This window comes from Exophiala viscosa (genome assembly GCF_022695815.1).
Source record: "Exophiala viscosa unplaced genomic scaffold EDD37scaffold_3, whole genome shotgun sequence".
NCBI lineage: Eukaryota > Fungi > Ascomycota > Eurotiomycetes > Chaetothyriales > Herpotrichiellaceae > Exophiala > Exophiala viscosa.
The window spans coordinates 1,179,833-1,203,797 of NW_026944355.1; the positions used below are offsets into that span (position 1 = coordinate 1,179,833).

The 23,965-nt window shown below is 51.7% G+C and overlaps 9 protein-coding genes across 9 annotated transcripts; 5 read left to right on the top strand and 4 right to left on the bottom strand.

Annotated features, from left to right (window-relative positions):
• Positions 1-105: 105 nt before the first annotated feature.
• On the top strand, positions 106-1,668 carry EDD37DRAFT_326554 (arginase family-domain-containing protein). Its single transcript, XM_062811508.1, has one exon. It carries the CDS (start codon positions 191-193, stop codon positions 1,397-1,399), a length of 1,209 nt encoding a protein of 402 aa, XP_062671889.1. The 5' UTR covers positions 106-190; the 3' UTR covers positions 1,400-1,668.
• Positions 1,478-2,721, bottom strand: EDD37DRAFT_325508 (formyltetrahydrofolate deformylase). The gene has a single exon (XM_062811503.1). It carries the CDS (start codon positions 2,529-2,531, stop codon positions 1,557-1,559), a length of 975 nt encoding a protein of 324 aa, XP_062671890.1. The 5' UTR covers positions 2,532-2,721; the 3' UTR covers positions 1,478-1,556.
• Positions 2,722-3,320: 599 nt separating this feature from the next.
• EDD37DRAFT_679231 (uncharacterized protein) lies at positions 3,321-9,110 on the top strand. Its single transcript, XM_062819679.1, has 4 exons — positions 3,321-3,845; positions 3,892-4,915; positions 4,948-7,761; positions 7,861-9,110. The coding sequence occupies exons 1-4, from the start codon at positions 3,390-3,392 to the stop codon at positions 8,901-8,903; spliced, it is 5,337 nt and encodes a 1,778-aa protein (XP_062671891.1). The 5' UTR covers positions 3,321-3,389; the 3' UTR covers positions 8,904-9,110.
• EDD37DRAFT_326766 (uncharacterized protein) lies at positions 9,111-11,714 on the bottom strand. The gene has a single exon (XM_062811511.1). The coding sequence runs from the start codon at positions 11,400-11,402 to the stop codon at positions 9,330-9,332; it is 2,073 nt and encodes a 690-aa protein (XP_062671892.1). The 5' UTR covers positions 11,403-11,714; the 3' UTR covers positions 9,111-9,329.
• Position 11,715: 1 nt separating this feature from the next.
• Positions 11,716-15,511, top strand: EDD37DRAFT_326780 (ubiquitin thiolesterase). Its single transcript, XM_062811512.1, has one exon. The coding sequence runs from the start codon at positions 12,108-12,110 to the stop codon at positions 15,441-15,443; it is 3,336 nt and encodes a 1,111-aa protein (XP_062671893.1). The 5' UTR covers positions 11,716-12,107; the 3' UTR covers positions 15,444-15,511.
• EDD37DRAFT_327061 (Polynucleotidyl transferase) lies at positions 15,427-16,596 on the bottom strand. Its single transcript, XM_062811513.1, has one exon. It carries the CDS (start codon positions 16,366-16,368, stop codon positions 15,580-15,582), a length of 789 nt encoding a protein of 262 aa, XP_062671894.1. The 5' UTR covers positions 16,369-16,596; the 3' UTR covers positions 15,427-15,579.
• A 556-nt stretch (positions 16,597-17,152) lies between these two features.
• Positions 17,153-20,174, bottom strand: EDD37DRAFT_326761 (elongation factor EF-1 alpha subunit). Its single transcript, XM_062811510.1, has 5 exons — positions 19,596-20,174; positions 19,494-19,547; positions 18,750-18,791; positions 18,511-18,687; positions 17,153-18,462 (listed from the first exon to the last, which is right to left on the bottom strand). Exons 1-5 carry the CDS (start codon positions 19,858-19,860, stop codon positions 17,255-17,257), a joined length of 1,746 nt encoding a protein of 581 aa, XP_062671895.1. The 5' UTR covers positions 19,861-20,174; the 3' UTR covers positions 17,153-17,254.
• A 49-nt stretch (positions 20,175-20,223) lies between these two features.
• EDD37DRAFT_626134 (uncharacterized protein) lies at positions 20,224-22,768 on the top strand. Its single transcript, XM_062816282.1, has one exon. The coding sequence runs from the start codon at positions 20,538-20,540 to the stop codon at positions 22,506-22,508; it is 1,971 nt and encodes a 656-aa protein (XP_062671896.1). The 5' UTR covers positions 20,224-20,537; the 3' UTR covers positions 22,509-22,768.
• On the top strand, positions 22,769-23,950 carry EDD37DRAFT_626136 (capping protein muscle Z-line, alpha). Its single transcript, XM_062816283.1, has 2 exons — positions 22,769-23,055; positions 23,144-23,950. The coding sequence occupies exons 1-2, from the start codon at positions 22,861-22,863 to the stop codon at positions 23,783-23,785; spliced, it is 837 nt and encodes a 278-aa protein (XP_062671897.1). The 5' UTR covers positions 22,769-22,860; the 3' UTR covers positions 23,786-23,950.
• The last annotated feature ends 15 nt before the right edge of the window (positions 23,951-23,965 follow it).

The window sequence follows — 23,965 nt, forward strand, 5'->3', positions numbered from 1 at the left end:
TCAATTTACTACGTATCTGTCGCCATGTGGACATGATTCGGGTGGAGATCCCAGCTGCTAACCATGTATCTGTTATACTATAAGAACTCGGTGTAGTCCCGCGAGCTAGAAAGGTAGGTCGTATTTTCAGGAAGGGCAGACTTGACTTTTCAAAAGTGCCGTGAGAAAGGCCGTTCCACCATCAACAATCATGTCGACAACGACCATCCGAGAGCTCTGCCTTGCTCTGGCAGGCCTTTTGTCTCTGGTTGGATCTGTTCATGCGCACGCACACGGCCATACAGATACCATCCCAGATCTTTCGTCTATTCCCGTTGGACCTAATTACAAGCACCCGATTGAGGATCTGGACAAGGACCTACCGTTTTCTCAACCCGTCACATTCGCCCATCTACCATGGCAACGGTGTTTCTCTGCGGCACACTCTTCGCCTCTAGACATTGCGATCGTGGGCTTCCCATATGACACGTCGACATCGTATCGACCAGGCGCACGATTTGGACCTCGAGGCATTCGTGCCGCGAGTTCGCGCGAGAAGAAAGGCCGAAGCTACAACACGGTCTGGGGCGTCGATCCGCTGACCGAAGGCGGGCTGAACATCGTGGATTGCGGCGACATCCCGATCACGCCGTTCGATGCGCAGCACGCATTCAAGCAGATGGAGCAAGGGTACAGACAAGTACTGTGGCATAACACCACGGTTGCGGCGGGTGAGCAGTGGACGCATCCTCGCGTGCTCAGTCTCGGTGGTGACCACAGCATTGTGCTGCCTATTTTGCGTAGTCTGAAGGAAGTTTACGGCCCGATCAGTGTCATTCACCTCGATTCTCATCTCGACACGTGGGATCCGTACGCTGGGTACACGGGCATCGCGTCGGAGCAGAGCGCCATCACGCACGGGACATTCTTCTGGCATGCGTCAAGGGAGGGCTGTATATCCAAGGGCACGAGCGTGCATGGCGGGCTGAGGACCAAATTGTTCAGTCCCCAGGATTATGTGATTGATCGGGATGTGGTTGGGTTCACGCTCATTGAGGCCCAGGAGATTGATGACCCGGAGGGCATGGATGGGATTATTCGCAGGGTGAGAAAAACTGTGGGAGATACGCCTGTTTACCTCAGTATTGATATCGATGTGCTGGATCCGAGTATTGCGCCTGCTACGGGCACGCCGGAGTCGGGAGGCTGGACGACGCGCGAGGTCAAGCGCTTTATCAAGGGGCTTGAGGGGGTCAAGTTGGTGGGCGCCGATGTGGTTGAGGTGAGTCCGCCTTATGATACGGTGGCTGAGGTCACGAGTGTTGCGGCGAGTGATTTGCTGGTGGATATAATGGCGTTGATGGTCAAGGATTCCGTTGGCACGGGTAAGACGGCTGGGATTGTAAAGGATGAGTTGTGAAGGGGGCAGATACTCAAGGGTCGCAGCCGCCATTGATCTAACATGTTCTACGACATAGCCTGGCATTTTCTGTCTATCCTGTGGTCTAGATCCATCTCATACCCAACATGTATATCTACATTCTCATCGAAGGATTTCATATGGCACATAACAAAGATCAATTGAAGACAACGGTCTTGTGGCCATTCAGGAACACCCTCTGCTCGGACCACCATTTGACGGCCGAGGCGAGGACTTGACTTTCGACATTGCTGCCTTCGTCGACAAGCTCTTTGGGCGTCATGGCGTGATCGACGCGAGCCACGCGTTGTTCGATGATGGGGCCTTCATCAAGGTCGGCCGTGACGAAATGTGCGGTCGCCCCGATGATCTTGACGCCGCGCTCATAGGCTTGGTGATAGGGTTTCGCGCCCTTGAACGACGGCAGGAAACTGTGGTGGATGTTGATGATTTTGCCGGACATGGCTGCGCACAGCTTCGGCGACAGCACTTGCATGTACCGCGCCAGGACTACCAGCTCGATGTCATTCTGCTTGATTAGCTCGAGGATCTTGTTCTCTTGGTCGGCCTTGGTGTCCTTGTTAACGGGCAGGTGGTGGAAATCGATGTTGTAGCTTTTGGCAAGGGGCTCGAAGTCTGGATGGTTGGAGACGATGACTGGGATGTCGATGGCGAGTTGGCCTGTCTTTTGACGGAAGAGCAGGTCGTTCAGGCAATGTCCGATCTTGGAGACCATGATTAGCACTTTGGGCTTTTGTGCGACCGGTCTTAAATCGTAGTCCATCTTGATATCGTTGGCCAGAGAGGTAAAGGAGGGTTGTAGGAATGCTGTGTCTTCGGTTGGGCCGAAATGGACTCTCATGAAGAATTTCTCGGAGTCTCGGTCACTGAATTGTTGCAGGTCAAGAATGTTGAGACTGTACTTTGCGAATATGCCGGTCACGGCGTGGACGATCCCAGGTTTGTCCGGGCATGATAGCGTTAAAATATGGTCGTTGGCCATTTTTGAGAGTAGTGATGACTCCGGTTTAGTGGAAAATCTGGAAGTCGCTATCCTGGCTGGAGCCCGTGCGAATAAGGGAAGCTTCGAGGCCTGACAGGTGTTCCTTGCCGATCTCAGGAGCAGGATCATGTCAGATGCCTCGTATGAGGGTGTTGGACTGCTCGTGTGCTGCTTTCCTGATGTATCTCAAAATTTCCACCAAATGTCAAAGCCTCGCCATTCGTGGAGAGTTGTGCATACGGGTCACCATACTCGCCCGTACCGGCTGTGTACAGAGAAGCATGAGCTCCTGCTGCGCAAGTCTTTCTCTTGCTGTTTCGCTCTCCATCAACATTCTTTCCTTGTCAACCACCTCCACATCATCTCATCTCTCGCTTTTCCGTCTCACTTGATTTCTTTCGACTGATGCATCACCTGGTCTGATGAAATGCTGAGATCAAGATGTATCTCTGACCAGATGTTTTGCTCTTGAACCAGACGGTGAATTATTGGAGCGCTGTCTCGCGTACTGACAAAGACCTCTAGGCAAGATTAGGCACCCAACTCCAGCTCGGGTACGGCAATGCAGCAACTAGACCTTAATGACTGGACTTCAGCCTATGTATCGAGACATTATCGTGAGAATCCTGGCAACTTGAAGCAGATTCATGTCACTAAATCCTATGCTGCTCGCTTGATTCGGAAGGCCCAACTATGACCTCCTGCAGGTGCCTGTTGCTCAGATGCGTCGCGCGTCGTTTCTTCCCACCCAGCAAGTCGCCGGTGTTTCCTGATATAAGTTGTCTCTTGCGGACGATCTGAGAGTCTGAAATCCACGATGATCGAAGTGCCCATCTCCCACTCTGCTATTCATTAGTCGCTTATCCTACTGCTTTGAACACAGGCTTGCTTTGGTGATACCATTTCGTTCTGAATTCTACGACGGCTTGGTCGACATACTCAGCTGTCTGCCATTGTCAGAACGTTTGCTGATACCGATCCGTCACCATGGAACTCCCTCCCTTACCAGTTCCAACCTCTCAATTTGTCGATTGTGTCAACAAATTTCCTCAGACCCAAGCTGCTGTGGCCGACGCGGTGCAACCTTTCAAGGCCTTCGAAAGCAAGCTGAGAGAGGTCTATGCGCAGCATCCGAATCATCCTGCTGTAACCATCAATCACTTGGTCTCTGTTTTTGATGCTGCACAGCTTACTGTTCGAGCAAGAGATCTCGCTCGTGAGACGGTTGCCGAAAAGGAAATGTTCCTGCTCCCTCTCCGTGATGCATTCCGAAAGACCAACGGCTCTCCCGCAACAGTCAATACGGCCAAGCAATTCAGAACAAACTTCAACATCTTCTCTGAGTCGTCCCTCGTGGACCTCGACTGGAATAATGTTGTGGTTGCTGGAAGTGCTGTTGCGACCTGTCTGCTTCCCGTGGTTGCACCACACGATGAATCCAAGGTAACTAAGTCAAGCTTTCCGAGCAGACTGTGCTGACACACCAGAGCGTGCACTTCGAAGATACTATCATGAGGAGCTTGCTCCTGCTTCTGATGTCGACCTCTTCTTGTACGGTCTGGATGAGGAGCACGCTATTGAGAAGATCAAACAAATCGAAACGAGCATTCGTGACAGCATACTAGCCGAAACAACCACAGTCCGTACCAAAAATGCCATCACCATTGTGTCCCAATACCCGACTCGCCATGTCCAAATCGTTCTCCGTTTGTATAAGAATATCTCGGAGGTGTTGACTGGATTTGATGTGGACTGTTCCTGCGTTGCTTATGACGGTCAAAACGTCTGGGCATCACCACGGGCTCTAGCAGCATTCATGACGCAGACAAACTGCCTTGACCTCACCAGAAGATCCCCGCCATATGAGAACAGACTCTCCAAGTATTCACATCGCGGCTTTGAAGTGTATTGGCCAGCAATCGAGCGCGACCGGATTGACCCTACCATCTTCGAAAGATCCTTTTCGAGGGTACAGGGCCTTGCACGCTTGTTGGTCTTGGAAAAGCTCCCCCATCCTGATGACCGGGACAAATATCTTGCTCAACTCAGAGAGGAACGAGGTCGTCCACGACTGCCCTGGCGGGCCAACTTTCATCAGCTACCTGGAAATGTCAAAGACGTCCAGCCTGACGACGTTGCCGAATGGTTCGTGGAACCCGAGGAAGTCTCCAATTACAATACCCTCACCATTCCGTATGGTCCGCGTTACCACGCTAAGAAGATTGAGAAACTGCTCTTCACGAAAGATCTGTTATTGAACGCCGAATGGAACAGACCAAAAGACAGGAAGACCATATTGCATCGTCATCCGGCCTTTTTTGGTTCTACGAACGATGTCATCCACGATTGCTGCGGCTTCTGCCCTCAACCAGATAGTGACGCGGACTTTGCGGCGCTTGACGAAGAAGGACATCGCTATATCTCGGGAGATATCGCCTTCCTCAGGGACGACCCTGGAAGGCAAGCAATTGGGAGCTTCAATCCCATCACCGCGAGGACTGGACAGAGATGGCGTACATCGGACATAGTAGCAGACTGTGTCAAGCTATCGTCGACCAAGACCTGGAAGCAGTCAGAGATTGGTTTTCTTCGCCGATGGTAACCGACATCAACCGGCGCGATCACACGGGTCGGACGCCTCTGCATCTAGCTGCGATGTGTTCCACTTCAGGAATCGTGCAATGCCTCATCGAGCACGGTGCTCGGCTCACTGCCAGGTTGTACAACGGTATGACCGCTCTGCACATTGCTGCCCATCGTGGTGAAGTGCAAATGCTTGATGACCTTTTGGAAAAGAGTATTGCCAACGAAAGAGAAAGGCTAAGCAAAGAAGAGGCGCAAAAGGAGGCCCGAAGAGCGGTGATAGCTGATGCTATGGAGACCGAAGATGCGAAAGATGATGAAAGCGAGTCCTTCGATGCAGACGAGGATATGACTGACGAAGATGAAGCCCACGAGAGAATGACCGAAGGCTCTTTCGTGAAAGTGGGCGACATCGAGCCAAACCCCGACCCATCGACCGAGAACAAAGACGACCCAGATGTATACGATGTCGATGTCCTCGCCTGGGACGCTCCATTATCCCCTCTTCATCTCGCGATACTCGGTGGTCATGGCAACATCATTGATGTCCTCGTGAACAAGTATGATGCTGACATCCAGCTCCCAGTCAAGATCTTGGAGTCGTTTCACGACGGACGTCCATTCTGGACACAGACACGCTGGAGGAACGCCCGCGCTGCCATTCTGTCCATCGTCCTGGCCTTCCAACTTCCACTAGAACAAGCCAATAGGACAGTCAAAACCCTTTTTGAACACGGCGCAACGTGCACTCAAGCTGACAAGGACCACATTTCTGCATTGCACTACGCGGTTAGTAACGCCAATATATTGATATTGGAGACCCTCCAGAACACAAGTGCGACCGACTTTTATGAAGCTTGCCGAATTGTGTCAGTATCGGGACACGAACCGACCCTCGATGTCGAATCTCCGCTTATTACAGCGATTCGTACTCGCAAGATGGAGGTAGTTAACATTCTTCTTGCTGCTGGTCTAAAACCTCATATCGACTTTGAGGCCTTCGCCGATGGTCTGTACAGACGTGGCAACAATATCCCAAATGATCCGGAAGCCTTTCAAAAACTCTATCAGCGACAAGTCGAACAACCACTGGTAGTCGCCTTGAACATGGGAATGGTCGGTCTGGTCAATCAATTTCTCGACCAGGGCGAGGATGTCAATACTCTCTCCAAAGCAGCTCAATCTTTTGTGCACGTTTACTGGAGCACGCCGGAATCCTTTTTAGACGCAGTGCGGAACCACATCAAGATACTGGAACAGTACTTGGAAACTACATTCGATGCGCGGCCGGAGAAGCCGACAGGTTTGGAGGAAGACGAAAAGTATCTTGATTACCAACCCGAATCATACCAGTATTGGACAGCATATCATGACTTGCGCGAAGCTAAAAGGGCCTACGGCTATCAGGTGGAAGAATACGAGAGAGAGCTTGCATCTCCCAAGAAGTATTCGGAACCAGGCAGCCGCGAGAAAGAATTTGCCGTACGAAAGACTCTTTCCGAACTTGTGGCCCTGGAACTGAGGCTTGTGGAGAATGGTGCAAAGACCTTCGATGAATTGTATCCGCAAAGGACGAAGGAGGGGGGCCGTGACAGACGCCTACGACAGCAAGAATGGCAGCACAACGAGAAAAATGTGCCATATCAGACGAAGATCTCGTTCAAAGTCGCAGATCTGAATGCAGACAAGAAAGGAAAGTATCTACGACTGTTCGAGGCGGCATGGATAGGTGATGGCGAAACCGTCAAATCGCTGTGTATGACCGGTTCTCGCCCTCTTCAAGTCGCTGTCACGGACCTTCGGGGTTTTAGCCCATATGCTATCTCTGTCCTCCGAGGCCATCTTGAGGTAGCTAAACTTGTTGTCCAGATCGCTACCATTCAATATCTACCCGATGAGGAGTCCGAGCGATATGATTACACCATACAGCTCGACGGCAGCAATGACGGTGACCTTGATCGAGGCAATGAGCAAGGCCTGGAGAGGAACTCCGAGATCAACGTACTTGCACAACTTGTGGACGAGACGTTCACAGTCAATGATGTACTCGCGGTCGCCTCCAGCAGCACCTCGAAGATATCTCCGCCTACTATGGTAACATGGAAATGCAAAGGTGCCCGCGCTCTTGACGAGCATATCGAGGAGCGAGAAGCCAGCCTGGCTTTCGTTGGTGGTTGGCACGCCGAGCCGCAAAATTCGGTATTTACGCAAGGTCGGTCTGTTCCGTCTTTGGTGTGGTTTCAAGAATGCCTTGCATACATCAACGACGGCGGCCAACAATCCTTGATGCGGTACGCGATCTTCACAAACGACCTGCACCTCCTCAAATTCCTCATCAAGACTCAGAACGATCTTGTAATTCAAAAGGATGAGACCAGCCTTAGGGTGTCCGACATCGAAAAGGAAGACTTTGAGCTGGCCCTCAGATTGGGCAGAGTCGAGTTGATAGATGAGATCATCAAGACAACCGGGTTTGCGCTGCCCCTTGAGACGTTGGTCGACTCTTCGAAGGCTACAGTGGATGAGAAACCAAGATACTATCAAGGACTCACCGTGCACAGCAGGAAGCGTCAAGACTGGGCGGATGCCGGCAGAGGTTATCGTGGTACCAAGGTCGGAAATGATATAGGAGTTCCCCTACTGAGAGCAATCCTTCATGGAAATGTTCAATCGACCAAGTATTTCTTGTCGGACGCCCCACTCCGTGGCTACCTGCAATTTGCAGACTCATGCAAGAACGACAAGCGCATCAAGGCATTGATGCAGGCAGAGCGCGGTCTTGAAGGATCTCTGGGCGATTGACTGGCAACCAGCAATCAACTTGCGTTGCACTTGGCGGTGCTGTCAAGACCGAACAAGGACGGGACTCAGCCAGTTCTCGATTACTTGCTTCATCAGATGCCGCATGCTTTGGAAAATCGTTCCGCCCATGGCATGACTCCTCTGCAGGTGGCTTACGAAGCCAGGCGATACCATGCTGCGAGAAAGCTAATCGCAGCTGGCGCCAATCAGGCTACGAAAGACGAAGCGGGCCGAAATGTTCTGCACAGCATTTTTCGATCTTCCCACTTTGACCGCACGAATCCAGCATTGCTTCGGTCTGTGCTTCGAATACTTGACCAAGATGTTGCCACGTCGCTCTTGCTTGAACGCTCTAAAGGCATTGCCACAACTGTCTTCCGTGATAGGGGCCAGACTCCCCTAGGTCTATTCGTCGAGGGGGTTGAGGGACCGAACGGCTGGCAAGACAGTCTCCAGATACTCTTATCGCTATCTCTAGGCAGAGACCTAGAGATAATGGATACCAGTGGGGATTATCTTATTCATAATCTAATTCGAGATGGGCAGAAAGACATCGTGAGGTTCCTGGTCGAGTTCAAACCGGAGTTGCTTCACTGGGAAAATGCCACAGGTATGGTGCCTCTAGAAGTGGCATTCGCCAACTACTCTCGCGACCTCATCGACATGGGACCCAAGTTTGTCGGCGACCGTGTCAGGTACAATCAGGACGATATCATAAACCACATTACCACGGACATTGATGGTGACGATGACCACCCCAGACGAAACAGAGAATGGCGTAAATACCGTCTCGTTGAGTCTCTGGTGGCCAAGTACCCGGGTAAGAGGAAGCTGGTGGGCCTCCAAGAGGCAAATGAGGTTGCCAAGCGCCTTGCCCGTCATGAGCGACAGGAGACTGAAGATACACGTCGGCGCAAGGCACTTGGAATGCCTCTAAGTAAGCCGAGATCTGACCACAAGGAAAAGGATGAGGTCGCACGCAGAATCTCTCGAACGTCTCGCCTACACTTTCATGTCGACCGCTGGGACGAATTGGTGTGGAGAAAGAACGAGGCTGGGGAGGAGAATATAGAGCATGAGTACAAGGACAGTCATTGGTTATCATGGGATTTCTAAGTAAATGAAGCGAGGGAAAATCAGGTCAAATCACGGCAGTGACTGTTGCAAGGGCTATTCAGTGATGCTAATTCACTATCTCGAGATCTGACCGATCTCCTCTTCCTGAAAACAATGCTATCGTAGATAGGCCAAATGGATCATAATTCATGCCGGGTTTATTCCAGTTTCAATGCTCAGAAAGACGCAATCCCTCAAGACTGATGCTAGCTATTTGCGCCGTTGGACAAGGTCTGGCAAAAGATCACCGCCATGATGCGCTAGAGAATGAGAATAAGCACGGCAGTCGCATTGTCTTGTGACACAAAGACATGCACCCTATCTGGTGTCAACTCCTGCTCAGGAAGACCAATACACTTGGTGCTAGCAAGTCGGAAAATTCAAGACTCGCTTTCGCTTCCATACAAAGGAGAATGCTGTCTTTTTTCATAGCTCAATCAGACTCTCCTCCACAGCGACGGGTTGCGGCTGATGTTGTTGCTGCTGTGTGTATCCTGGCGCATGCTGAGGCGCGGAAGGGAATTGATCTTGGGTGTACGTGGGGTAGGGCGCGTATGAAGCTGGCGCGGTCTGCTGCTGCTGCGGTGGTTGCTGTTGTTGTTGCTGCGGAGGAGAGTATTGCTGTGTTTGTGCTGGTGGGTAGCTCTGCGGAGGGGCCTGAGCCGGAGGTTGGGCTTGTTGTTGATAGGGCTGTTGTGACTGTGGTACTTGGTACCCGGCGTCCGGCGGCATATGTGCCATCTGCGCGTACGGTATGGGCGTTTGTTGAGGGTCCGGAGGTGGTAGTTGGGGATATGCGGACGGTGTCGGGTCAGCGGGCGGTTGGGACGGATATGGTGCCGCGGGTTGGTGTTGATACATTGTTGGAGATGGCGGTTGGTTGTATTGGGGTGGATGCTGGTTTGCGTACGGGTATTGTGACGGTTGCGGATCTTGCTTCTGGCTGGAAAAGGAGTATGAGCGTTGTGGTTGTGGGATGGATGGCGCTTGGTGAGGGGGCGGTGCCGCGTATGAGTCGATGGGCGCGTTGCTGAAGTAGAAGTTCTCTGCGCCACCAGGGCCGGTGTTCATGGATGGTGGAGGGCCGGCAGCTATTGATGGGTACATGGCTGATTGCTGGGGAGCGACACCAGGTGATGGCATGCCGTATGTTGCATAGCCGGGGTTTCTCTGGTTGTAGGTATTGCTTAGACGCTCTTCGAGCATGCGGTCGTAATACCGGACTACGGTCGACAGTTTGGCGTGTAGATCGAGCAGTGCGTCGTTCTTGGACATGGTCTCGCCTAATGTCCGGGCCAGCTTTGGTCGGAGTTTGCCTATGCTCTCGTATAGCTCCTGGATTTGTGGTTCTCGGAGAATTGTGCCTGGGGCCTGGTGCTGTAAGCGGTCAACTAGCGTCGAGAACAGGTTGATGTTCTCTGCTTCGACCATAGACAGTTCGTAGTCGTTCTTGGGCATTACAAATGGCTGGGTAGAGCTCGCTCCGTCAGATGTGGACTTCTTAATCGATGCCGCATGTTTTTTCGCCTGTTCTTCTGCATCCTTGAGAGACAGTGCTATGGCAGCCTTGAGATCTGGATCCTCCTCTTCGTCGGCCGACGCGCCGTTGGACTTTGCCGGTTCTGGCTTCGGTTGCGACTGAGGGACATAGCCTGAACTTGATATTCCTTTGGCCTCTTCCAAGCTCATCTCTAGAGCTTTTTTAAGATCCTCGTCAAAACTGCTCGCCTCTACTCGTGCACTGCGTGGTTGCATCGTTGTCGGTTTCGGTGCGAACGAAACCCGACGCTCGGAACCACCACTACCACCAGACTTCTTCGTCACTTTGTCATAGCATCCATCATCAACTCGGACCGGTGTCATTATGCCCAGATGTGGCAGCGGGATCGATTTGGAGGAGCATTGCTGGTCAAAGACGTTGCCACAATTCCTGCAATGATGCTTGCGATTTGTGAAAGTAAACGCTGTCCGACATCGCATGCAGACGTCGCTGTCGGACCATTCAGGCGGTGCACTGCTGTCAAGCATAGTACTTGCGATTTCGACCTTGGGTGGGAAAGTGAAGCCTTCTCTTTGCAATGTCTTGTAAACCTCGTTGATGTATGATAGCTCGTATCGACCCTGTGTGGCGCTGGCCCAGGTCTGAATCAATTCCAGTATTTTGGCCTTTACGTCCTCATTGACCGTGGCAGCACCATATGCTTTTAGTAGTGAGACCAGATTGTCCATAAACTCGCGAGACGAGATTTCGGTCAGGAAATGTGATCCTCCATTCTTCACGCAAGTATCTGTGAGCTTCAACGCTGAAAGTTGAATGTTGGGATTCTTGTTGCCTATCCGCCTTTTCAGAGAACGCATAGCATCTTTAGGCTGCACTGTTTTCGATCGGATGAGGTCCGAGATCTCGAGGCTCGTGGCGATATCTTCTAAGCTGGAGGATGTGGCCTTCTCGATCTGCTCATCGAGAGCAGAATTGCCTGAGGTGAACCATCCGGCCATGGCTTGGATTGGCCGTGGACTAGATGTAGAACGATTCCAAGATTATAGGATGATTGTAGCCCTGAGTACTGGATAAAAGTCGGGAAGATCAAGTAGGAGAAGCGTTCTCAGTCCGATTAGGGAGCAGAAAAACTGCTGTACAGTTGATGTATGGTGATGAGTGACAAATCGTAGTGGTAGCAATTAAAACTACTTGAATGCTGCCATGTCCGTCCGCATGTTGGAGACTCAGTATGCGTCAGGCTGGGATGCCGCAGTTGGCACGGGCGTCTGTCATTCGCCGCAGTTTGTTCCCCCGCAAGGCTGGCAACTGGATCAGCATTTCAGCCACTAAGTTACTGTGTAGCCATCCATCGTAAGCCGCAGCTGCAGGCGGAAGTGGAAGGTCTCTAGGTCTTTCTGGGGTGGCGCTGCCGCTTCGCATGGCTGGCTTGTGATTGAAAGCACACATGGAATCTACTCGACTGCTAGTACTTTCCAATCCTCCTACTGTCATCCATTCTTGCCGTCAATAACCTATTTCGCTTGAAGACCCATTTCACCTTGGCCCTGCGATCCCGTTGATTGCCACCGTCACTGTCCAGCGCATCCCCCGCGATCTTGAGATCGCCGGACATTCGAACGGAGAGACCTCATACGTTGTGAGATGCTGATCCGTGTCTAGTGCGCAATGATCTCTCGATAATACATTTCGCAGACGACCCCATGGCGGCGTATGCATCCTCGTCCTCTTTCTCGAGCCAGACCTCTTCCACTTCAGGCAGCACATTGCCATCATCCAGGTCCAGCTGGACCGATCACAAAGACTCCAAACCGGGCTCTGGCTCAGAGAGGGTCTTTCCGCATATCAAGGACATCATTCAAGATGCCACCACTACATTCCAAGAGGACGGCTCGCTGGGGCAGTGGCTGAACGATGTCGAAACATGCATCGCGACCGCAAAAAACTCGGTCGACTTCCGGAGGCCGGACGTGGCATACAAGCACTACCTTCGCGCTTTCGAGATCGCTGTCAACCACATTCCCAAGCATAGGGATTATGGCCTCTGGGATAACAACCAGTCTTGGAGCAGCAAGTACAGAGCTGCGCGACGGAGGTTGAATGAGATGGATGATCAGATGACCCAAATCAAAGCCCTGATCGAAGACAACAATGCACGACACGGGACCCAACCTCGGACAGTGTCGAGGAAACCTGTCTATTCTACTGGTTTCGGAGTGCCTGCTACGTTGACGCCAGGAGCAGGCCGACCTCTCTCGGTGGGAGATCATAGCAACCCAACGGGTCAAGGCGTACCTCGACCTTCTTCAGACTTTCCGGAATCTCTGCGGATAGACCGCGCACGTCCGATCAGCAAGCCCAAGCCCGAAGGACTGCAGGGAAGGCCACTTACCGAAGCTCCTAACGATCTGAGCCAGCGATTCGCTCGTCTGCGGGGATTTGGGAATGCTAAAGAAGATACAACCATCATTTCGATGCCCAAGCCGAGTGACTTCCAGCCAGGTGCTGGATCCGCTCCCCGACCGCAATCATATGTGCCACATTCTTCTTCGATGCTCAATGGCTCCCCGAATTCCCGAGTGAATGGGCCTCGACAAATGCCAAACTCCGGCAATGGACCTTCAATCCCACCAAAAGTACCTCTTGTGACATCCATGTCAATGCCAAAACCACCAGATGCCACCTATAGCCCAATCACAACAACACCTGGCGGCTTCCATGGCAATAGCAATCGTTTGTCTGCGGAGGGCGGACGGCCACCTACCGAAAGAAAGCATACCTACTACAATCAATCGCAAAACTCATCAAACACCTCACTACACCTGCAAAGAACCCGCGATGAACTCTCGTCCCCCTATAGACCGACAACTCCAAACGGAGTAAACTCTGCGTTGATCGTCAAGAGCAGTTCTAGCGAGCTGCCTCACAAACCTTCGATAGATGCACCTACCTTGCTCGAGTACATGAGAAAATATAATGTTCTACTCATCGACACCCGAGAACGGGTTCTGTTCGACGACGGACACATCTTGTCGAGTTCGATATTATGCATTGAACCTATTTCCCTGAAAGAAGGCGTCTCTGCAGAAGAATTGGAGGATCGACTTGTGTTAGCACCGGATACTGAACAGTCGCATTTTTCGCGGAGAAACGAATTCGACATTGTCGTGTACTATGACCAGAGTACAAGCGATATTTCTTATCTAAGAGGTCCACCAACAATGACCAAGGCCCCGGCATTGAGAGCGCTGTATGATACCCTTTACGAGTTCAATGACACGAAACCCCTCAGGGACGGACGGCCACCTGCACTATTATCTGGTGGTATTGACGCGTGGGTTGACTATATGGGATCTCAGTCTCTTGCGAGATCAAAGACGGCTGCCACATTAGGCACGACGCGGCAAAGACTTGCCGTGGGCCCTGGTAGGCCCGTCGCACGACAACGCCTGGTCTCCGCCAATTCACGATACGAAGTACGTAATAGACGACTCCGAGACCACAAATTCCTGGATGAAAGTGAGCAAGAAGCCTGGCGGCAACAGGCGAGGGAGGAAGAGGTGACGCCAACAGAAAGAAACGAATCCGCTAGCGACGAGGAGTATCCTGCAACAGACGACGAACCACCTCCTCCATCGCCATTTGTTCCAGACTACGAAACATTCTTGCGTCGTTTCCCATCAGTAAAGCAGCAGGAGTCTATGATCATGCCGGCGACTCGAAGACCACTTCCGTCCCATCCAGCTGCGTACATGCCTAATGCTGCTCCCAGTGTACCACAGGTCCCAATGAGGCCACCACCTGCCATCCCTCGACCGAGTTATTCAGGTCAAGCCGACATCAACGCACCGCAACCGTCACTTGCAAGGGTTACCTCGGCCACCCGCCCACCCCTCTACTCATCTGCCACTTCCGTTCGCAGCAGAAGGCTGCCCAGAACCGGCCTCACCAATTTTGGTGTCACCTGTTACATGAACTCCACCTTGCAATGCTTGTCTGCAACAGTTCCTCTGTCCGCCTTCTTCAACGACCGAGTATACGAGGGATACGTTCAGCACAACTGGAAAGGCAGCAACGGTATCATGCCCAAGCTTTACGCCAATCTCATCCAGGCTGTCTGGCAGGGGGACAATGAAGTCATCAAACCTTCCACATTCCGCAACTTTTGTGGTCGAATGAACCGCGAATGGGTTATAGACCGCCAGCAAGATGCGAAAGAGTTCTTTGACTTCTTGGTCGATTGTCTGCACGAAGATTTGAACGTCAACTGGGAGCGTACGCCGCTACGACCACTGACGACTGCAGAAGAGATGCAGAGAGAGAAAATGGAGATCGCGCGCGCTAGTCCTATTGAATGGCAGCGCTACGAGCATCGCGACCGCAGTTTCTTATCGTCGTTATTTGCAGGGCAGCATGCTTCCAGATTGCGATGCCTGACGTGCAAACGGACATCGACTACATACGAAGCCTTTTACAGCATCAGCATCGAGATCCCCAGATCGGGCACCGGGCATATCTACGACTGTTTGAACTCTTATTGTCGGGAGGAAAAATTGTCCGAACTGTGGAGGTGCCCCTACTGCAAATGCGAACGTGAAGCCACGAAGCAGATCATCCTGACCCGCTTGCCGCAGTTTCTGGTCATACACTTCAAGCGTTTTGCCGCCTCGAAGCATGAAAAGGCCAAGAAGATACACACGCCCATTGAATTTCCTCTCTATGGACTTACCATGGACGACTTTGTCATCCCTCGTCCACCGAATATGCCCGATCAGGACGGTCAGGTCGACATGGCGACTACGCCACCCTCCAGCTACGACGCGTATGGCGTGTTGAGGCATTTGGGCAACAGTGGAGATGGCGGCCATTATATTAGTTTTGTCAAGGACCAGGGCAGGGGGTGTTGGAGGAAATTTGACGACGAGCGGAACTACGATGTCGATCCGAACAAGCTGTCGCCTGGTGACCGGCTGCAAAATCCGCAGGCGTATATTGTGTTTTTTCAGCGAGCGCAGGCACCGCAGGCGAGGTTGACCTGAACCACATGGGAAGCCGATTGAGGATTGTGAATGTATCGAATTTAACAGGATCCCTGAACGAAGTCCTTATGTTACGACACTCTATCAAGACGAGAGTTTCTGCATTTGGTTATGTCTAAAATGTTTGAGGCCGAAGTCAAAGGAGTTGCAGGTCGCCATCCTCTCGCGTGATCCTCCTGGCTGCTCGTTCTGCTCTTATACTTTCCTTCGTCTCAGTGTCCCATGACTTCGCCTGGTGCTTCCGAGACTTTTCAAGCCTTTTCATCTTCTTCTTAAGTGCCCTGGCTTCTTTCAAATCCCGCCTGTTTGGTATGGGGTATTGTGCGACTTCCCTGATCAATTCTAGCGTCCGTTGATCTTCCTGACAGAGTGTCTCACTAGCATAGCACTGGACTGCCAATAACAACAAGGCTCGTAGTGTGAAGTTGGCATCGTTTCCAGCTGAGTGAAGTTCATCAAATGGGCAACGAAGCTCTGTCAAGATGTTGCGAAGCCTACCGGAGCTGGCAGCTGTTGAAGGAACTTCACGGGCGATCTGCTGGGTATCGAGAATGCCCAAGATCGATGTCCGTGTATCAAACTTCAGGTATCGTAATACTTTCAAATCGTTCCAAATGTCATGTCCCACAAGAATAATGTTTCTCGTGAGGGGGATTACGGACTCCAGTTTCTGAAACATTTCTTGCTGGGATATCGTGATTGTCTCGCCAAACAGAAACCTCTTGGTGGCAGAGGCACAGTAATGAGATGAGCCCGTGACAAAGTTGTGGGTGGTGATCATGCTTCCAACGGAAGAAGAGGAAGACAAAGAAGGGGTGAGATCCCGCGTGTCGAAGATTGCAATTCCAACCTGACCTTGAGAAGTCGTCGTGGCATCCATGATGCTTGACAGACCCTCAAAATCGATCGAGACCGAATACGACATTGCGACTGCGAACACTGCCACATCGAGAAGGCTTTGCTAGAGACTCTGCTGGAAGTCCAAGAGAGCTCCGAAGCACCTCAAGGTCGTTGGACGCAAAAGTGTGTCGATAATCCATTTTTCCGTAGTCTTTGTCATCGAGCTAGAAATGAGACAAGCCTGCAGGACCGGTACGCCCAGAGTGTCAGGACTTCTCACTCTCAAGGCTGCTTGGCTTTCTGACGGCGTTCAAATCTGAGATGGTCGCTTGCTCAGTACCTCAACGTGAAGTAGCCGAGGAGAGGTAATAAACTACTGGCCTTTCGTGTAAGGGCCGACGGCACAAAGATGCAAAGCTGTGTGGATAGATCACCCGAGTCTGACGCAAAAGACTTCTGATGGATATCCTCACCACCAAGATGAGTATCACCTGCAGTAGAGCCTTGTGAGGGATCCAGAGGCGTGAGAGAGATCGAGAATTAAAATAGATGTACGGTAGTAGGTGGAACAAGTAGGTCCTCAGGCTCGGTAGGAGCCAAGCAGTGCCAACTTTTCCACGCAAGAAAACAAGCCAAAGGTCCAAAAGGTCGCGTCCAGTTTTGTTTGGTTCGGACGCAGGTCAGGGTCGGTTCTGCTTCAGGTTCAGGCACAAGTGTGGTATCGATTTGGGTCCAGGTCTCATGCTCTGTACCCGCCTGTGGGCGCATCTTTGCAGAATCGACGCCATAGCAGACTCATCTCCGCCATAATCAACGACAAAAAAAGAAGAGCTGACCCCAGCGTGCGCTTTGAGTACAAGGCACAAGGGGTGAGTCGATACGCCCGGTGTTTGCCTCGAATTCATGATCACAAGGCACAAGATGGTGTTGAATAGCCATGGTGTTCGCTTCAAGTTCATTATCTCGATTCTTTACTCAATCAAGCCAGCCCCGACGGTCTCTCCATTTGCTCTCAGAACGACCCTGGATGGCGCCTCCAGGGGAACAGCCTGGTCGAGCTGTACAACAACGCGGACGACAGCACCAGGTTGGACGATTTTCGGTTTCTTCTTCAGCACAGCACCCGAGGCCTTGTCTAATACTCCCACCAGCTGAATGATTCGGCCAGGTACATGTAGACGGCCTCTGTGCACATCAATGTTCATCGGCGTGAGGTGTTCGAAAGCCAGTAATTTCGCCGTGAAATTGGTGATGTTTTTGACCGGCGATACAGGACTGCATAAAACATCTCCGGTCTTCAGATGGATGGGATCAAGGTCCGTCAGGTTCAGGACGACATTCTGGCCTGCCACTGCCCATTCTTGTGGCTCGTCGTCGACCTCTAGGCTTCGGATTTGCGCCTTTTCTCCGCTAGGCATGATGACGACTTGCTCGCCAACTTGAATGTTACCAGCTTCCACTCGCCCCGATATAGACAACGGATTCTGAACGCCTCCTCGAAAGACATCGTTGATGGTCATTCGCAAAGGTTTGTCCAGCGCATGCGTGGATGGCTCTGACAGATCCAGTTCTTCTACCAACGTTGGGCCAGAATACCACGACGCCTTGGGATCTGAAGCCCTTGTGAGAATGTTGCCGCCTTGTAGACCGGAGCAGGGAACGAATGCGATGTTCTTCGGCCGAAATCCGGCACTAGACAGGAAGCCGGCCATTTGCTGCCGAATCTCGTCAAACCGTGCTTGAGACCAGTCGGCGACATCCATCTTATTGACGGCGACGATCAGTCGCTGAACGCCGATAGATCTGACAAGAAGGGCATGTTCTTTGGTTTGACCCTTGAGACCTGATTCAAAATTGCCCGTTGACGCGTCAATAACGAGGACAGCGAAGTCTGCCTGACTGGCTCCAGCAATCATGTTCGGCACAAAATCTCGGTGCCCTGGGGCATCAAGAATGGTGAGGCTGGTCTTTTCCGTTTCGAAGTTGTTGGTGGCAATATCAATGGTGACGCCGCGAGCTCTTTCTTCAGTGCCTTGATCGAGCACCCATGCAAAGGCAAACGAGCCTTTTCCAATACGTTCAGCCTCTTTCCGGTATTTCTCCATTGTTCGATCATCAACAGCTTTCAGGTCGAAGAGCAGTCTGCCCATCAAGGTACTTTTACCAGCATCAACATGGCCTGCACAATATCAGCATGTTGCGGGACAAACAACAATGTATGGCTTACCAATAACCACAAAATTGGCCGCATTTTTCCGCTTGATCTTCTTGTATTCTGAGATGACATCTATGTTCTTGCTCTTGATTTTGGGCACGTCCTGTATTGACAAGTCCTGGACACCATTTGACAGTGTGGACTTAGATTTGGGTGTGTCTTTGGGCTTTTGTTTGACTGGTGTTGGCGCTAAATAGCGACGTTGTCAGCTTATTGTTCAGGTGGCTCGACTTTGCAGAACTAATTCCGACCTTTTGTCTGTGCCTTTGTCACAACATCGTCAGGACTTGGATCTGCAAAGTCGAAGAATTTAGCAATGTCATGGATGGGGAGAATGTTATGTGGCGACGAAAGGCGACGATTTTGATCGTGGCTGGTCATGATGCTGGCAAATGCTGAGGGGCGTCCCCGGATGTTGGAGTCCACTGCCACCGAAAAATCAGGTGTTTCTCCTGCCGTTGCTTCATCAGCCTGTTGAGATGCCGAGTCTTGCTGCTGCTTCCGGTCCTGTAGGTCAGGCTCGAGTCTGACAGAGCTTGCGTCGGAAGAGTCTGTTCGTTGGTTTGAGCCAGGTCCTGGTTTACTGGTATGGCTGATTCGAAGCTTGTTCAAGCTTGCTGTGTAATCGTCTTGAGGGCTTGGTGCATCTGTCGCACTCGATTCTGACCTTCCACTTTCCTTCTGCCTTCGTTTGGCGGCCAATGCAGCCAACTTCGACATTTTGCCTCCATTCGATGCACCTCCCAGGAGTCCCAGACGTGGGTAGAGAGGCTCGATGATGATTTCACCCTTGCGATGATCCGGGACATGCAGCCAGGGACTATCTTTGAAGAAATCCGTGGCAGAAAAAGGTGTCGAGCATGCATCTGATGCGGCAGATTCTTGGCGAGCATCAGCATCTTCGACAATGCCTTGTTCGGAGCAATCATGACCGCCACGATTCAATCGAAGTCTTGCAAGTGGTAAGGCTGAATAGTACGAAGGAGCGAACTTACTCTTTGAGACGTTCGACTGTTTCTTTAGAGGGGTAGGAGTAGCTTTGTGTTGATCTGGAGAGAAATGTGAGAGAGTATCAGTTTGTGATGAAAGGTCCTTACTTTTCAGGTAGACCACAGACTTTCCGACATCATAGTAATAATGCCACAGAGTCTCCTGGATCTCCTTGTCCGATACGGGTATGGCTGAGCCTAATGCTTCTCGGACTTTGATGGCGCCTAGACGCATCTGTTCTTTGTCTTCTGGCGAGAGCTCACTGTCTCCGCCGCTGTCAAAATTGTCGTCACCACCAGCGTACTCGTCGTAGTCATCCGCATCATAGTCGTCGGCCTCCAGAGCCAGAGACTTGACACGGCGATTACTCATGACCGCGGCCAGGGAGGCGACCGATGCAAGCAGGTTCTATGACAAACCGCAAGGCTCGATTTTGAGAGAATACTTGAGCCTCAAGGGTGAAATCTGTTTCTGACTGGTCAAGAGTGTGACGCCACTGGATTCGATAATTGATTGGAGTGACACGGCACGACGGGTGACCTGCGGGGTGCGGATAAAAGATTGGTAGGATGTGATATGGGCAATTTTATGCTCGATTTAATGAAGGCTTTGAGGACGTTGCAGAGTGGGAGTAATAGTAATATTGAATATGATTTTCTTTATAAAGGAATGAGAAGATCACTTTGGCAGCATATCGTAATCGAATTCTTTGGTTCAGGTCCTCACTTGATTTCTGGAAGTGCCTAAGTTGTGGTTGAAGTGCACGCCCGGGTGAAATTGCCCGGCTCGCCTGCTTTACACGTGAAACGCCCTCCCTTCACAACTGCGACTTCGGTCCCTTCAGGTTTAGCCGCCCGTCGACCACATTGACCTTCGACCGCAAACCAACAGTATTTCGACATTCCAACAGATATATACGACCACAAGCGGACGCAGTTGCTCAGATACTTCACTGCGACAACCACCAACGCGACATGTGAGCGCGACAACCTCCACCAAATATGTCTTCTTTCAGCAATCAATTGGCGCTGTCATAGCACGATAACGCAATGTCCACCTCCATCATGCACGCCCCGCCAGTCGGGAGTGCGTCGCCGTCCAGCAAGTCAACCTTGACGCAACAGATTGAGCAGAGCGAGGGCGAGCTTACTCCACGGTCCCATAGAAACACCGTTAGAGGTTCACCCAACAAACCTCGATCCCTCTCAGACGCCCCCAAACCAGTCCTCTCTCCTTCGCCAGCCTTTCGCGAGCCATATCGACGAGTTTCCAAGGATGACTCGGCCATCACAAGTCCTTCTACCCCGGGCAAACCTCCCACCCCTCTTCGCGGGCTGAGTTTCAACATGTCTACAAAAGTCGCTTCAGAAAACCCCTCTGGGGCCGACATTCCCAGAGTGCCATTGTCTCCAAAATTGGACTCTTCCCAGATATATGGTTCTCCCTCTTCCATGCTTCCTAGGAGGTCCCGAGGTCTAGACTATACGAGAGCCTGCACAAGCTTGCATCAGACAACATTAGCAGAGGCTTCTCCGGATGCTTCACCCAACATTGGGAGGGGCATCCAAATACCCGCAAGAAAGAGCATGTCAAACAATGTGCTTGAATCACCAAGCAATCAGTCTAGCAATCTGTGGCACGCTTTGTCGAACGAGAAAACAAATCTGTCCAGTTCCGTCAGCAGCATTAATATGCTAGGGTCTGACTCTGATTCCGACAGTGATTCTGATTCTGACGATATGGCTATTGACCGCGAAATGGACGATGCAATCCTGAATACACCTGCTGCATCAAGGGTCAACGCAGGACTGATCACGGGTCTCATGAATAGCCCAGGCCTGGAGTGGATGAATAACCAGCCATCTCCTGCACAAGCAAGTCTCATGAGTTTCCAACCACATCTGATGAGCTTTAGGCGAGCTCGCATGAAAAAGGGGAAAAGTCAACATAGTTCCAGCAGTGTCAGCATGAATAGTTCCAAGCCATCACCAGGGCCTTTGTCACCTGGTGTATTGAAGAGCGTGGAGAATGCCAGCGGCAGTTACTTTGGAACGGGACTAACCAAACGGCAAATCCAGTCTCGGCGCGAAAGTTTGAGTCTGGGTACCAACGATTTGCACTTGTCGGACAGCGAAGATAACAACACCAACAAAGCTGTTACTGGGCAGTCCTCCTCCGATATGGACGGTCCTGGCGTTGAGGGCCCTCGTGGCGTCATTCGCAGAGCTGTTACTCGGAGAAGCAACCTCCTCCCGAAATCGAAAGGCTTCGCTCGGATTCGCGCTCAGCTGGCCGAAGAGTCGCAGCCTATCGAAAGCGAAGCTCGACGCGAAGCAGAAGTCGTTCGACAAGTCCAGGAGAACGATCCCACCGTGTTGCAAGTCACGTCCCCCATCATTCCATCCAACAACGGGTTTGGAGCTGAAGCGGTGGAAGATTCTATCGAAGACATGATTATGGATTCAACACCTGTGCTTGCGCCTGATAGCTTCAGCCGTCAAGCAGAAAGACATTCGGGGGGACCACAATTTTGGGAAGGCTTCGATCCGACCCGATTTCGGACACCTCCGCCTGGCATGCTACCTCGCGAGAGCTCATCCGCGATCAGTGATGAACTTCTGGACACCCCGGGCTCCTCACTTCCAGACAATTTAGCACTAAAACATTTCAACCGTTCACGATCTAGATCGGTTACGCCGCTGGCCCCGAATGGACCCACCGCAGGTGAAGTGGCGCGCCGCGTCAATAACAAACGACGCAGGGAGGAAGATTTTGATCCATCTTATACCAAACGCCGCGCAGTCTCTCCCGGTATGAGTGTCCAAAGCAGTCCGGTAATTCCGCAAAGCCCAGTCTTTAATAACGACAAGGCTTGGTCTAAACCTCCACCACCCAAAGCGAACGGCCAACACCAAGGAGACCGCAGTAACAGCGCAGGTAGCTTGAATGGCACGAAAAAGGTTGGCTTGCAAGGAATGACTGAAACGAACGAAGGAATCATGAGCATGAGCATTGACTAAAACATTTTCTGGGGCACTTTTGATGGAAGCGAGGCGTTTCGGGGTTCTATTCAACGCAGGTGTATTACATTTGATTTTTCTTGCCCAGGGCAACATCAGTCTGTATCAAGGGGAGACCGAATGAGGAAGCTACCATGATCGTGAATACTGTCAACATTGATATCGCGGCTTTCATTGCAAAAACATTACGTGCTTCGCGTCGAAAAGTGTAGATCTATACGGAGTCTGATACCCCACATCAGGCTGCGACTCCCTGAACGATCTTCCTCCAACCTGCCCTGACAGCGCCAAACAATACCACTCTTGGATCGTCAACCATAAGCACAAATAACCCAGTACACGAAACGGAACAATGGGCTCGGCCGTGGACATCACCTCGTCCTTCATCGAAGGTGCACCTCCCTCGGAGCTCGCAGACGTGGTCAAAGACATCAAAGCACTCACATCAGTCGATGACCCGACCCTCACAGCCAAATTAAAACCCGCCTTCCAGCAATACAACGAGAAGAAATTGACCACCGTCAAGCTACCCGGTGCAAGCGATCATGTAAGACCCTCTCCAGCGCCCCTGAAGGCTCAGGGAAACAGGGGCTGTCCTAAATCCCTGGTCGACAACGAAGCTGACTTAAGTCTAGGTCCTAATATCCTCCTACAACAAACTCCCCTCGTCAGACCGGTACTACGACACTTCGTCGTCGACATCCTTCGCATTCGACCATTCTTCGTCCAAGGCCAGCGCGCCGCAATCCTACACCCACGACACCAAGCATTCGAATCTGATCAGCGCGATCGAGAAGTCCCTCTCCGCCCATTTTTCAGAACACTACCCTCCCACATCTACCTCCGCGTACTCGGTTTGCGCAACACCCGACGACAACAGCATCGCGGTTCTGATGTCCTCGACAAAATCGTCGCCGAAGAATTTCATCAGCGGGCAATGGCGCAGCGAGTTCCTTTACGATGCGTCGAGCTCGACGCTCTCAGGCAGTATTAACGTGAATGTACACTATTACGAGGACGGGAATGTGGCGCTGACTACGAGTAAAAAGATTGACGGCGTGTCTGTGGACGGGGGAGATGGAGCGAGTATCGTGCGCAAGATTGCCGCGGTGGAGAAACAGTACCAGGAGGAGGTCAATCGGACGATTGTGGGGATGAATGAGACTAGCTTTAAGGCTTTGCGACGGCAGTTGCCTGTAACGAGGCAGAAGGTTGAGTGGGAGAAGGTCAGGGGGTATGGATTGGGGAGCGACTTGAGAGGGGAGGCGAAGAGGTAGGAACCGTGGCTCATATGCCTCTGCGCTCTGCGCGAGAGTTGTCACGATGAAGAGAGACATGGTCGCATAAAGCGGCCACGGCAGCTGCTGTACTTGAGTGTGCACGGCTCATACTGGGTAGAAGACCTGATATGGACAAAATGAGAAACGAAGTTACTGAAGCATTCATTGAAACATGTG

Excerpts from the sequence above, each read along its gene's own strand:
- EDD37DRAFT_326554 (XM_062811508.1), top strand. The coding sequence starts at position 191 with ATGTCGACAACGACCATCCGAGAGCTCTGCCTTGCTCTGGCAGGCCTT.
- EDD37DRAFT_325508 (XM_062811503.1), bottom strand. The coding sequence starts at position 2,531 with ATGATCCTGCTCCTGAGATCGGCAAGGAACACCTGTCAGGCCTCGAAG.
- EDD37DRAFT_679231 (XM_062819679.1), top strand. The coding sequence starts at position 3,390 with ATGGAACTCCCTCCCTTACCAGTTCCAACCTCTCAATTTGTCGATTGT. Across the intron at positions 4,916-4,947 it reads GAGGACTGGACAGAGATGGC|CTATCGTCGACCAAGACCTG; the intron begins GTACATCGGACA and ends GACTGTGTCAAG. Across the intron at positions 7,762-7,860 it reads ATTGATGCAGGCAGAGCGCG|TTCTCGATTACTTGCTTCAT; the intron begins GTCTTGAAGGAT and ends GGACTCAGCCAG.
- EDD37DRAFT_326766 (XM_062811511.1), bottom strand. The coding sequence starts at position 11,402 with ATGGCCGGATGGTTCACCTCAGGCAATTCTGCTCTCGATGAGCAGATC.
- EDD37DRAFT_326780 (XM_062811512.1), top strand. The coding sequence starts at position 12,108 with ATGGCGGCGTATGCATCCTCGTCCTCTTTCTCGAGCCAGACCTCTTCC.
- EDD37DRAFT_327061 (XM_062811513.1), bottom strand. The coding sequence starts at position 16,368 with ATGTCGTATTCGGTCTCGATCGATTTTGAGGGTCTGTCAAGCATCATG.
- EDD37DRAFT_326761 (XM_062811510.1), bottom strand. The coding sequence starts at position 19,860 with ATGAGTAATCGCCGTGTCAAGTCTCTGGCTCTGGAGGCCGACGACTAT. Across the intron at positions 19,548-19,595 it reads GTCTGTGGTCTACCTGAAAA|ATCAACACAAAGCTACTCCT; the intron begins GTAAGGACCTTT and ends ATTTCTCTCCAG. Across the intron at positions 18,792-19,493 it reads ACAGTCGAACGTCTCAAAGA|ATCCAAGTCCTGACGATGTT; the intron begins GTAAGTTCGCTC and ends TCGACTTTGCAG.
- EDD37DRAFT_626134 (XM_062816282.1), top strand. The coding sequence starts at position 20,538 with ATGTCCACCTCCATCATGCACGCCCCGCCAGTCGGGAGTGCGTCGCCG.
- EDD37DRAFT_626136 (XM_062816283.1), top strand. The coding sequence starts at position 22,861 with ATGGGCTCGGCCGTGGACATCACCTCGTCCTTCATCGAAGGTGCACCT. Across the intron at positions 23,056-23,143 it reads TACCCGGTGCAAGCGATCAT|GTCCTAATATCCTCCTACAA; the intron begins GTAAGACCCTCT and ends ACTTAAGTCTAG.